Source organism: Peromyscus leucopus, chromosome 12, assembly GCF_004664715.2.
Source record: "Peromyscus leucopus breed LL Stock chromosome 12, UCI_PerLeu_2.1, whole genome shotgun sequence".
Classification (NCBI taxonomy): Eukaryota; Metazoa; Chordata; class Mammalia; order Rodentia; family Cricetidae; genus Peromyscus; species Peromyscus leucopus.
The window spans coordinates 34,968,287-34,980,165 of NC_051073.1; the positions used below are offsets into that span (position 1 = coordinate 34,968,287).

The 11,879-nt window shown below is 40.5% G+C and overlaps 1 protein-coding gene across 1 annotated transcript in view; it reads left to right on the plus strand.

Moving 5' to 3' along the window:
- Positions 1 to 11,504, plus strand: part of Nsun3 (NOP2/Sun RNA methyltransferase 3) — a 45,934-nt gene extending 34,430 nt beyond the window's left edge. The window contains exon 6 of the mRNA XM_028879453.2: positions 9,867 to 11,504. Coding sequence (XP_028735286.1) covers positions 9,867 to 10,131 — 265 coding nt within the window. The 3' untranslated portion in view covers positions 10,132 to 11,504. The remainder of the gene's footprint in view (positions 1 to 9,866) is intronic.
- The last annotated feature ends 375 nt before the right edge of the window (positions 11,505 to 11,879 follow it).

Genomic DNA, 11,879 nt, shown 5'->3' on the forward strand with positions numbered 1-11,879 from the left:
TCAGGTCCTTGCCTCAGCCCTGCCAGCTCCTGATTCCTTCGTGTTCGAATGCCTGAAGGCGTGTAGTTTGTCCTTCCCTTCCACGAGGACTTGGTACAGTTGGGATGCTAACGTGAATGCATGTGGCATCCTAGGTCTTGTTGCCCTAGATTCCATGACTTATTTTAGCCCGTTTAATGTTTGCTTTAGGAGGAGCTTGTAGCCCTGTTCTGATATTAGCTTAGGTTGGCAGTCTGTGCTTTCCTAATTAGCAGTGTAACTTAGTCAGAGTTTGTGACCCTTGGTTAGATAAATGGAGTCAGACTGTTTACCGTGTACACTTTGTAAGGTCTCATTAAGACTGCATGTGCGGTGCTCTTTAGGTATCAAATAAGTGTTAATACGCAGACAGATCATATGTCCTTCACACAGTTTAGCTTGTTATTAGTAGTTGGCAGTTGGGGTTTCAGCTACTTATTTCCAGGCTCTTGGCATCTTGAGAATGAAATGAAAGTGCATACAGACTACAGAATAGCAAAAAACACTTTACTCAGAAAAAGGGATAGCACAGGTTGCTGCAGGAGTACAGAGGACCACTTGAATGAAGATTCTCCAAAGCCCTGATTATTCTATGGGGCTGCCTTTTATGAGATTCAAGAACAGGAGAGTTTCGCTTGCCTGCTCCAAGTTAATTGGAGGTAAATCTACATTCCATTTTATTCAGAAACATTATATTTTTGTTCTAAACAAAGAGTGAAATTGTCTTCACAGGATGATATATATGAAGTGTGTCGTGTACCCTGGGAGAAGGTGTTGTATCTTTGCAGTTTATCCGTTATTTGGGCAGTGGGAGAAGGAGGCTTCCAGTTTTCCTATCATCGTGATCCATTTTCTTTTCGGTACAAATTGCATGTGCTTTAAAGTACTGTGATCCAGAATCTCTGAGGCATTTCTTGACAATTAAGATAATCAGTTACAGGATTGACTTCTTACATTTAGTTTAAATGTCTAAAATTATTAAACTTTTACTTGATTTTTTTAGACGGATTTATTTTTATGTCTAAATGGGTGTATCTATATACCGTATGTACCCGAGAGGCCAAAGGAAGGCACGGGACACCCTCTGGCTGAAGCTGCAGATAGGTGGGAGCTGCCCAGTGTGGGTGTTTGGAATCAAACTCAGCTCTTTTGGAAGCAGCAAGTATTCTTAAGCACCGAGTTCTCTGTGCTTGATTTTTTTCTCTTTTTTTGAAGTGTAATGTTAAAGTCTATGGTGGATAAGCTTGCCAAGATTGTGTTCTGTCCACTGAAAGCAATATGTGAGTCTTACTCTATTGTTTCCCCTGGCCCGTACTTATATCCAATGATATGGTCCAGTCGCCTTAATTCTACAGTGTCAAGAGGAAGACATGAAGAAAGACGAGACATATTAGTCAACAGTATTTTTTCAGCCATTACCTCTATTTTCAGGACTAGAGTCATCTATGATTCCTTTACCTCTGCATCAGAAATTGGAGGTGAGGCAGGATCTGCACCTCAAGATAGATTCCATTAGAGTGATGACAGATGAAGAAGTCGCTTACCTCCTGGCAGGTCTGAGGAATGAGAGGAAACGAAAACCATTTTCTTCTTTATCTTCTTTAGTCAAAAGATGGCACTGTTGCCGTGCTGGGAGGTTTCTGTTTTGTTTTGTTTTCCTCCTGTAATGTGAGTTTGGTCCTTTTTACATTCAGAAAACAGTTCAGTGTACTGATCTAATTAACAGTGACCCTCCCCACCAAATGCAAGGTTTGTAATCAGGCAGTGGAAGAATAAATGAGAAAGGGGAATTTACAGTCTTTACATGTTAGATGGTCTTAATAGTATTTACACAAAGAACTTTCCCTGAGACTGAGATTTGCCATAGACAAGACAGGACAGGACATCCTGTGTCCTGTGCTAAATTGGCTGAGTTATCTATTGCTTTCCCCTTGGAACTCCGATAGCTGTCCATATTCTAAGACTCCTTTGCTTTTCTATTTCATTTTATCTTTCCAAGTTCATGAGACATGCTGGTATGAAAGTACTGTGATTTTCCTTAAAGGATTTCAGTTCAGGTAGCCTTCTGCCTTTTCTTTTTGTTCTCTGTAGATCACGGGCCGGTATTTGGGACTCTGTGAGCCCATCTAGAGATGAGCTCTCTTGTGCTGAGAAGGAGCACAATCTTACCTTGTTTTTGAGCCAGTATCTCAAAGCTTTCTTGATGGTTGACGCTGCTCTCCTGTAAGTAGACCCTGGAAGGATGGTGAGCTTCAATGAAAAGCAGAGGATTTAATTTTCAGAAAGACAAAAGGAATGCCCTGACAGTTGGCTTTAGCTAGTACCTATAAACAAAGATCTGGGATTTTTTTTTTGTTGTTCATTTGTTTTGTTTTTAATAAAAAAAAAAAAAACACAAATCAAAGCACTTGGACGTCAATGGGATGGAACCCTTGATGTCTTGCAAAAGCAAAAGAATCTAGTTTTTCTTCTTCTGTTAGGATGAGAAAGCACTGGTGAGCACATAGACTGCTTAGTAGTAGATCTGCCTGTCTGAAAAGTCTTTAATTTGCCCTTGTTGACTGAGGATTGAGCCAGGCCTCATGCATGCTGGGCAGTGGTCTACCACTGAGCTACACATATCAACCCTTCTGATGCCTTTTAAATCAACATTTCAATTGTCCGCTTACATAAAGTATTGAGTAAAATGTTCAATGAATAACTGTGTGGCTAGCTGCAGATATGTTGCAGATCTTATTTTTCATAACCTTTCAATGAAGCTTATTTGAATATAAGACCGAAGCTCAAAATCTGGTTCAAAACACTTGAGGAATGGTGTTGGTGTTTTCAGAACTCAGACACTTAGATGGGGGTCGAGAAAGAGTACAACACCTATTTGGTTCAAGGGATAACCTCCTTTTCCCTGCAGAGTTTAAAGGGACACTCTGTAATCAAACATCAACACTTACTCAGCAAAACCTAGAAATAGTTACACCATATGCCACAGGTCTTGATCATAAATAGATTGTGTGAGGCTGTTACTTTTAGACTAAAAGAAAACTTTAAAAACAGACCTCTGTAGGTTTCCATCTTTGGGGCTTTACTGGTGAAGTATAAGCAAGAGTAGGCCTGGAGTTCATTTGCATATACTTTGTAAACTTCCAAAGATGCAGTAAGGATTTTATTGCATTTAAGAACTCAAAATGTTCTTCTGTGTAATGATTTCCTCAGTAGGAATATGCTTGGCTTTGTTTTCAGATGCTTCATTAACTAGATGCTTAAGCACAAGATGCATTTCAGTCTTTCCCATACAGCCCTGCAAAGCTCTGAGAGATTTGAGGAGAGCTAGGTAGCCCAGATCTGCTGTGAAGCACCAGGTGACTGGAATGCATTCTGTGGCTGAGGTGCCCTTCTTTCTCTGTTAGTAGTTCTTGCTAAAAGGCATTTCCCACCTCTTTGTATTCTGTTACCTTTAACCAACCTCAGCTCTGTTTACTACAGCACTGCTCTTTCTATTTCAAATAGGCTTTAAGCCTAATTGAGCGCTTATGTAGGAAGGTTCTGAGAAGAATATAGATGCTCTAGGGAAAGGAGAGGGGTTGTATTATGTGGCATTCTGCTTCCTGGTGAAGGGCTCCCCACAATTTTACCTTATACTTGGACATTGTATATTGAAGAATGTATGTAGCCCAAGATACTGTTTATCAGTTCTCATTTTAGGAACAGAGACTCGCAACCGGTTTGAGTATTTGGATGAGCACCTCTGATTCTGTTGTAGTTAGCATGACACCGTGCTATCTGTTTTCTGCTTGTAAGTAAGCCCTTCTCTGCTGCTTTTCAGTGGTGAATAATGCATGTTAATACAATGTTATTTGTGATCATTTCATGCAGTGTGGTTGGTGGTTATTGTGCAGGAAAATAATGTGATGTTTGCTAAGATCTTGTTAATCTAGAAAACACAGGGTCATGGAGAAGGCCACTGCTCCCTTGGAGGTTATCAGGGTCCTTTAGTTTTCCTCTCAATAAAACAGAAAGAGTAACTGCACAGCACCGACGCTCATGCTGGAGGGAGAAGCTGTTAACTCCTCAGCATCTGTTTTTCTTGTCTGTTCTTCCTCTGTCTGTCTTTTTATGTGACCTGCATCATACTGATTTGCCAGAATCTATTATTCAACTCCCTGGTCTTTAAATGCCTTTTCATCCCAAATTTTAACTTTCTAGTGAGTGTGTCAAGGTCTACCAAACTCAATTGCTTAAAAACATACCCGGGGGTTGCCTGCCACGTGGGGCTTACTTACCTTCCATGCATGCTGTGAGTCCCTAAAAGAGGTTTATCCATATTTTCTTCTCACTCTGCAATATGTACACAGCCAGTGTGAGGTAAGGTCTTCATATCTAGACACCAGAGAAGGAAATTGTTAATAAGATAACCCCCCCCCCGTGGTAAGGAAAGTGATGACCAGAGTCACCAGACTAGGCCAAAGGCTGTTGATATTTGACCAGATTGTGATCCCGAGATGAGGAGATTGGCCTGGGTATCTCAGTAGAGCAGTGTCGTCACAGAGGTCCCTGCAGATGAGAAGGCAGCATAGAGGTAGACAAGGAGCTGTGATGACAGTGTCCCGTGGGAAGGACAGCATTGTCTGGTCAAGGTACATGGATGCTAAAACAACAAAACAAAAGTAAGGGTTCCTCACCCGAGCTTCTGGGGTAATACGGCGTAGGAGTACCTTGATTTGATTCATGAAGCCCATTATAAACTGTGGGCTCCACAGGCCTAAAGGAGATATGGCTCCAGGACTTTAAGCCATTAAATGTGTTTTCATTTTGCTAAAATTGTATTAGAACTACACTCATTTGAGATCATTTTCTATGGATTATGGCAATAGTGTACAATTTTTAAAAATCCATTAGCTAGACACTGTGCACAGGATATACACAGTTTTGAATGCAGATATCTCTAAACTCTCATCAAAAGGACTATTTTTGTCTTAATTCCACTGATAACAAAGCTGGTACTTAATCAAGAAGGAGTAGGGTTGTTTTTTTTCTTCTTCTCACTAAAGTTGTACAGAAGGACACAAAAGCCTCACCGGTTACAACCGATACGTTCCTGGCTTGATGCAAATTTAAATTAATTTCTGTAATGTTACAGTATTGGCTTGCTTTGTTTTCATTCCAACATCCTTAATTTATCTTCTAAAGTTAGGTTGGAATAACTGAGCTGGCCACACTAATTTCTAAACAAAGAAACCATGTGGAATAACACAAAGGCTTTCTTTTTATTTATTTATTTATTTTATTTATTTATTTATTTATTTTTGGAGCTGAGGATCAAACCCAGGGCCTTGTGCTTGCTAGGCAGGCGCTCCACCGCTGAGCTAAATCCCCAAACCTGGCTTTCTTTTTAATATAAATTAAAAATACAAATTATTTTGGATTAATCTCACAACCTTAGGCAAAATGTTATAGATTCCCATCAAGTCCTTCTTGCCATTTGCTACTGCTGTTTGTCATTTAAATAACCCAAATATGCCTAGATATAAATTTTATTCAGCAAAGGAATACATGGGAAGTCTAGAAATTTTACGTACTAGAAAATGTTAGCTGTCTGGGATTTCAGGGCATAGACTATCTGGAGATTAAGTTTTCCCCTAACAACCAAAATGTATATAAAACAATGACTATGTGAAAAGTAGGTACTTATCCTACTATTAAATCTCCCCTATTATTTGTATTAGCATAAAAATTAACCATAGAGGTAGAAATCTTGAAATATAACTGAGTATATAAAATGTTGCTTTCTTCTCCTTTCCTATTTTCAGAGGCAATGACTTTCACATATTTCTGTTCTTAATTTCTTCTCCAGATCACTACCAAATCTCTATAGAGCATCCCCAGCTCTCCAAATAATTTTTTTTTCTTTTCTAGCTTTTAGGCACTGACTCCTAGCCTGCTGCTGGTATTCATCTCACGTACATGACCCTACACTACACCCTGTGTCCTTGGTCATCTGTGACTACTGATTGCACAGACTCCGCTTTATAATGAGTGGAGCACACCCGCACCCCAAATTACCCATTTCTTCCTAGCCAGCTCTTAGACCTCCATTTCTCTCTCTCTCTCTCTCTCTCTCTCTCTCTCTTCTCTCTCTCTCTCTCTCTCTCTCTCAAATAAGTGTATTTGTATGCTCACCCTGAAAGGAAAACAACGCTGGTTTCTGGCTCTGTTTAACGCGTGGAAAGGTCACGATCACGACAGAACCCAGTGGTACCTTTTAGAGCTTTATTGGGGGGTGGGGGGAGAGGGAGGGAGGAAGGGAGAGAGCGATGGGGGACGGACACGACACGGATAGACACAGACATGGCACTGCCTTATAAAAGCCAGGATGCACCTGCACACACAGGCTCACATGCAGAGATCATGCGGTCATGTCCGAGTAACCATGGGGCATGGGTCACGCAGGACCTATGACCTGCAAATGACTAGGCTGAGATGACTAAGTGTCCCACTGGGCATGCAGGACCATGGGACCTGGTTGGAATTCCTATCAGACCCTGCCATGCATATCTCCCTCTCATTTACTTCTCAGTACCCTTTGATGATGTTTTCATTTTCGTGGTTGTCAACCTTCCTTCTGAGGTTTTATCTACTATCAAAGACATTACTACTATCCATCATGGAGTGGCTCTGAATATTGAAGATCGATAAAGGGTATATGTTGTTTAACTCTATAAATATCATTTCCTGTAGACTTGGGTAATGTGCTAAAATATAATTTTTCTTTCTGTTAGTTCAGTTTTATCACAGGAGTACCCCTAAGGAATTTTCCTGGAACCAAATCAGATGGGAGTCTCGAACTTTCTCTTTCCCAGCTGTGTATGGCAGGTCTGTAGGTTTTTCTTACCTGTCAGTCATTCTTTCTGGAGACCTCCCTCTCCTTGCCACCTGAAGAGGCTTCCTTCCCTCCAAACCTTACACACTGCTCTTGCTCTGAGGCTTCCTGCCCTTCACCGTTCTATGCTGTATTTACTCTTTTATGGGTTCTGTTTCTCCTCCTTGACTCACCTCTTCAGTTTGCTAGAGGAAGAATTTCAGAGCCATCTAATCTCCGTGAGTTTCTGTATTCTTCTGGCACATTTATTTGGTGGGTCAGCTGCAGATGGACTCACTTGACATCCACTGTTGCAGGCCGATTTCTGAATGCTGAAACCACCCGTTTATTGGTGTCCATTTTTCCTTCTGGAGGGGATGAATATCTTCTCTTTTTTCTCAGCATTTTAAACATTAGCAACGATGTGTTTCAGTGCAAATGTGTAAGGTGAAGTTTACCAAGCATCCACAGGCCCCTCTGCACCTCCAACTCTCTGATCTCATGATATCCTTCGTCTCTCCCCTGCCTTTAGCCACACATCTGTCCTCATTCCTTGGCCATTCCTCTGGGATTTTTTCCTGGCTATTCCTGCTGTATAGACTGTGTATCTGTCACCCATCGGCTTGGTTCAATTGTTACTCAATTCAGCCTTACTTAAAGTTACAATTCCCCACTGGTCAATCGCTCCTGATCTTTTTATCTTGATTTAGGTGTATCTTCATGGTACCTGCCACTAATTTACACAAGAAGTAAAAATACATACAGACTCACACATTCTTACATGTTCCTGTGTGTAGATTTATGTGTGTATGTGTGTACATGTACTTTCTGTGAGTTTGCCTTGACCACCATGGCCAAGTGCCCCTGACAGAGTAGCTGACGAAGTAGTTCATCTCTGACAGCTGACAGGCTGCGGGTCCCAGACACGCTGCTAGGACTGGCTTCTTCTGAGCCCTCCCTCCATGGTCGCAGACCTTCTTTTCCTGTGGCTTACAAGTTCCTTTCTCTTTAACTCTGTGTCTGAATTTCCTCCTATAATGATATCAGCGAAATTGGATTAGTGCCTCCTCTCCAGTGATTGGATTTTAACTGAATTATCTCATTAAAGAGCCTGTTTCCAAACTCAGTCCCATGCAGAGACAGTGTGTGTTTACACACCATTGTAAAGGTCTAAGGTCTAAGGGGCACTGTGCAGTCACTGGTATACTCACTTTGTCATAGTTGATCTCCCTGAAACAATCGTGAGAATATGATATTTGTGAAAATAAAGGTCCCCCCTCCTCAGGTCTCTGGATGTGTTTATTTTTTATAATTTTTAATTTTTTAAATGTAGTCTTCTCTTTTACATCCTGACCTCAGTTTCTCTTCCCTCTACTCTCCTATTGGAGGGAGGGGAAATTTTTTTAAATTATTTTGAGATTAATATAATTACATCATTTCCTCCTTCCCTTTCCTTCTTCTCATGTACCATGCCTAACTCTCTCTCAAGTTCATGGCCTCTTTTTCTTAGTTGTTCTTACATATGTGTGTGTTCCTAAATTTAACAATACAAACTCTTAGTGTATCCATTGTTACTTGTATGTGTATGTCTTTAGGGCTGAACACTTGTCGTCAGAGATAGTGTGCTTTTTACTGGGGCTTTCTGAGACAGGGTAGTCTGTCTGTGTAACCATGGCTGGCTTAGTACTCACTGTGTAACCAAGGCTGGCCTCAAACTCACAGCAGTTCTCCTTCCTCAGACTCTGGAGTGCTGGGATTAGAGGTGTAAGATATCATACCTGGTACAAGGTGTTTTAAATCGTTAGTGTTTACAGTGTTTTGTTTTAGTCATTGGTACCTATCCCATTCCCAGACAATACTCAGCATATTGCGGGTGACTAATAATGCATGTGGTAGCCTCTTGATGAGTTCCTTCCATCTGAAGCGTCATGTCTGTCCCAATAAGTTACCTTATTACATTGTCCAAAACTTCGGTGTATTTTTCTGATTTTGTTAATTGAGTTTTGGACAAGCTTGATTGATCGTATTTGGAGTCCAGCTGCTGTTCTACTTTGAAGATGGGGAGCGGGGGTATGTTGACCATTACCTTCCGAGTGCTTCTACAGATAGTCCTTATTTTGGCAAACAGATGTTCGGTTTGTGTGAGCTATCTTCTTGCTGTTCTCTTACGATGTTGCTCTTTTATGAGTGATCCATCTTTGCTGATCTTTCTGTGTTTAGTGTGTCATATTTTGTTCCCTGAATTGAATTGTCAGTTTCTTTCTAGGCCACATTTTTGCTGTTTGTGTTCTTTTTCTTATATATTGATTAATCATTTCCTGGGAATCCTTGGTCATACCTTTTCAGTCTGTAATGAAACAACAATGTACAGGAGGTTTGTTGTAAAGGTGGGAGCTTTTTCTGCTAATATCACACTGTGGGAAGCTGGCTCCTATTCTAGAGCATCCCTTTAAAGTACAGTGCTAACATCACACTGTGAGTAGCTGGCTCTTACTCTAGAGGACCCCTTTAAGGTAGAGTCCAAGGTCTTTGGTTTCACGGCCCACAGCAGCTACCTTCTGTCTCTACAAATGACTTATCCCTTTTTCTCAGATGAACACCTTCTGATTTCTACCTGATAGCCCAACTTGCGGTTTATAGAGTGTAACCAGTAATTTATTATGTCTGTTTTCAATTAGCATCCTTGCTTTCTGTTTTACTTCCGTGACTTAAAAAATATTATCTGTGTTCTGCCCCCTTCTTCCTTCTCTTAGAAGAACAAAGCATCAACCAAATTCACTTTCTCTGACGTTTCCATCTTGAGTTATCTGGTGACTATTTCCCAGGCATCAGTGATAAACTATGACTAGGGTGCGAACGAACTATGTCTAGGGTCAGACAGCCACCAGGTACTGCAGCCTGAGGCAGAGCAGGGCTGCTATATGAGCTCCTTGACTCTGGTCCCTACTTTCCTTATTGTACCTAACTCACCTCTTCATTTTCCCATTACCCACAGGTCTGCAATTAAAGCCTTACGGCCTGGAGGGCTCCTCGTGTACTCTACATGCACGCTTTCCAAGGCTGAAAATCAGGATGTGATCAGTGAGATCTTGACCTCCAGCAGTACCGTCGTGCCTGTGGATATTAGTGGAATCGCAAGGACTTGCTCCCAAGACTTCACATTTGCCACCACTAACCAGAAATGCAGTCTTTTGGTGATTCCTGAAAAGGGCAAAGCTTGGGGCCCAATGTTTATAGCCAAGCTGAAGAAAAAAACATGAGTACAGGAAAATGGCAATGTGATTTTGTAAGCCATGTTGATATGTTACTATATGCATATTATTTGAGTTCACTACATGTTAGTACTTCAATAATTACAGGACCACTTTCCTTTGGACCATTTGGAATCCTGTGTAGTTAGTTCTTCAGCCTTGTAGAGCAAAGACTTAAGAATTTTTTAGGTACAGTTTTGTTCCTCGAAATATATCTATAGTGATGCTTTAAAGTGGGACAAATGGTGTTGACCTGTATAATAAATTGTTTTTACTTGATAAGTTAATCAGAGTAATGGTTCTGTACATAAAATGCTCAGGACTGTATTCTTGACATAGGTATTTTAAACCTTTTCTTTAAAACTGGATCTGCCAACACGCTCACCATTTTCCTCATCAAATATGCGGATTCTTTTTGTAAGAACAATTGGTATTCCAAGGCTAACTTCTTAAGCAGCACAATTTCTAGTTCTAGCAAAACGGGTTTCTTATTTGCAAAGTTGTTTTGTTAAGGACTCTCTTCTGTTTACTGCAAAGGTCAGTGACTCTATTGACACCAGCTTCATTCCGCCCTGTTCTCCTTTATTCACAAACACAAACGGAAAGGGTAAATTATGTTGAAAGGCCTTTAGAACATCAGATCCCCGTGCACGTGTTTGACTTTCGACATTCAGCTTGTAAAATAATGCAGTCTATCCAGCAGGCTATAAAGCAAGCACTTGAAACAAAACCAGAATGATTAATAACGGCAATAACTGAACTATATTTGGAGTGTTTTGTTACATAATTGCAGTCATAATGAGTACTACAGAATCTGATTATCTTACAGTTGCAATCTGGAGGGGCTTTTTATTTCACTCGGTTATAAAATGTTATGTGAGAGTGTGATGTCACATATTAATGCACAAGAGAGAGGTGCCTAATGAGGGTCAATTATCCGTTACCAAGACCCCAAACCATTCACTGCGTGGCTTTCTCTATTTATACATATCCCCCCCAAGAATTCTGTGCATGCTTCTATATATATGTTTAGGATTTTAGCATCAATTTTCAATCATGAATTTTTCTTTAGAAATTACTTCACTTGGATCCAAACATTTTTCCAACTATTAAGAAAAATCATGCTATCAGACATGGCAGTGCATTTGGGAGAAGTGCTGAGGCAGAAGTATTACAAGTTCAAGTCCAGCCTGGGCTATATAGCAAGGCTCTCTTTAAGAAAGAAATAGGGAGGATGGAGGAAGGGAGTGAAGGAGGGAAGGGTAGAGCAAGAGAGATAATTACAAAGCATACTTGAAATTAGAAATTAGCTTTTTAAATTTTTAAAGATTTATTTATTTTTATTTTATTTTATGTGTATGAATGTCTTGCCTGCATGTAAATCTGTGTACCATGTGAATAACTGTTGCCTGAGGAAGTCAGAAGAAGACTTCAGATCCCCTGGAACTGGAAATATAGATGACTGGGAACCACCGTGGGATGCTGGGAATCTAACTCTGATCTTCTGCAAGAGCAACAAGTACTCTTAAGAGTGAAGGCATCTCTCAAGCCAAAAATTTGCTTAAAAAATCAGCTGTGGAACACAAAATTCTTTGGAAGCGGAATGGTATCGCTTGTCTGTTCTGTTTGTTAAGCTTTTCAGTACATACTTTTTGTTTGGAAAGCCTGTGTAACTAGATTCAAGTGAATGGAAAAATCTAGAAAAAATGTTGCCCCACCTTTCTTTTCTACAATATGTTCAAGTTTATCTGACCAGT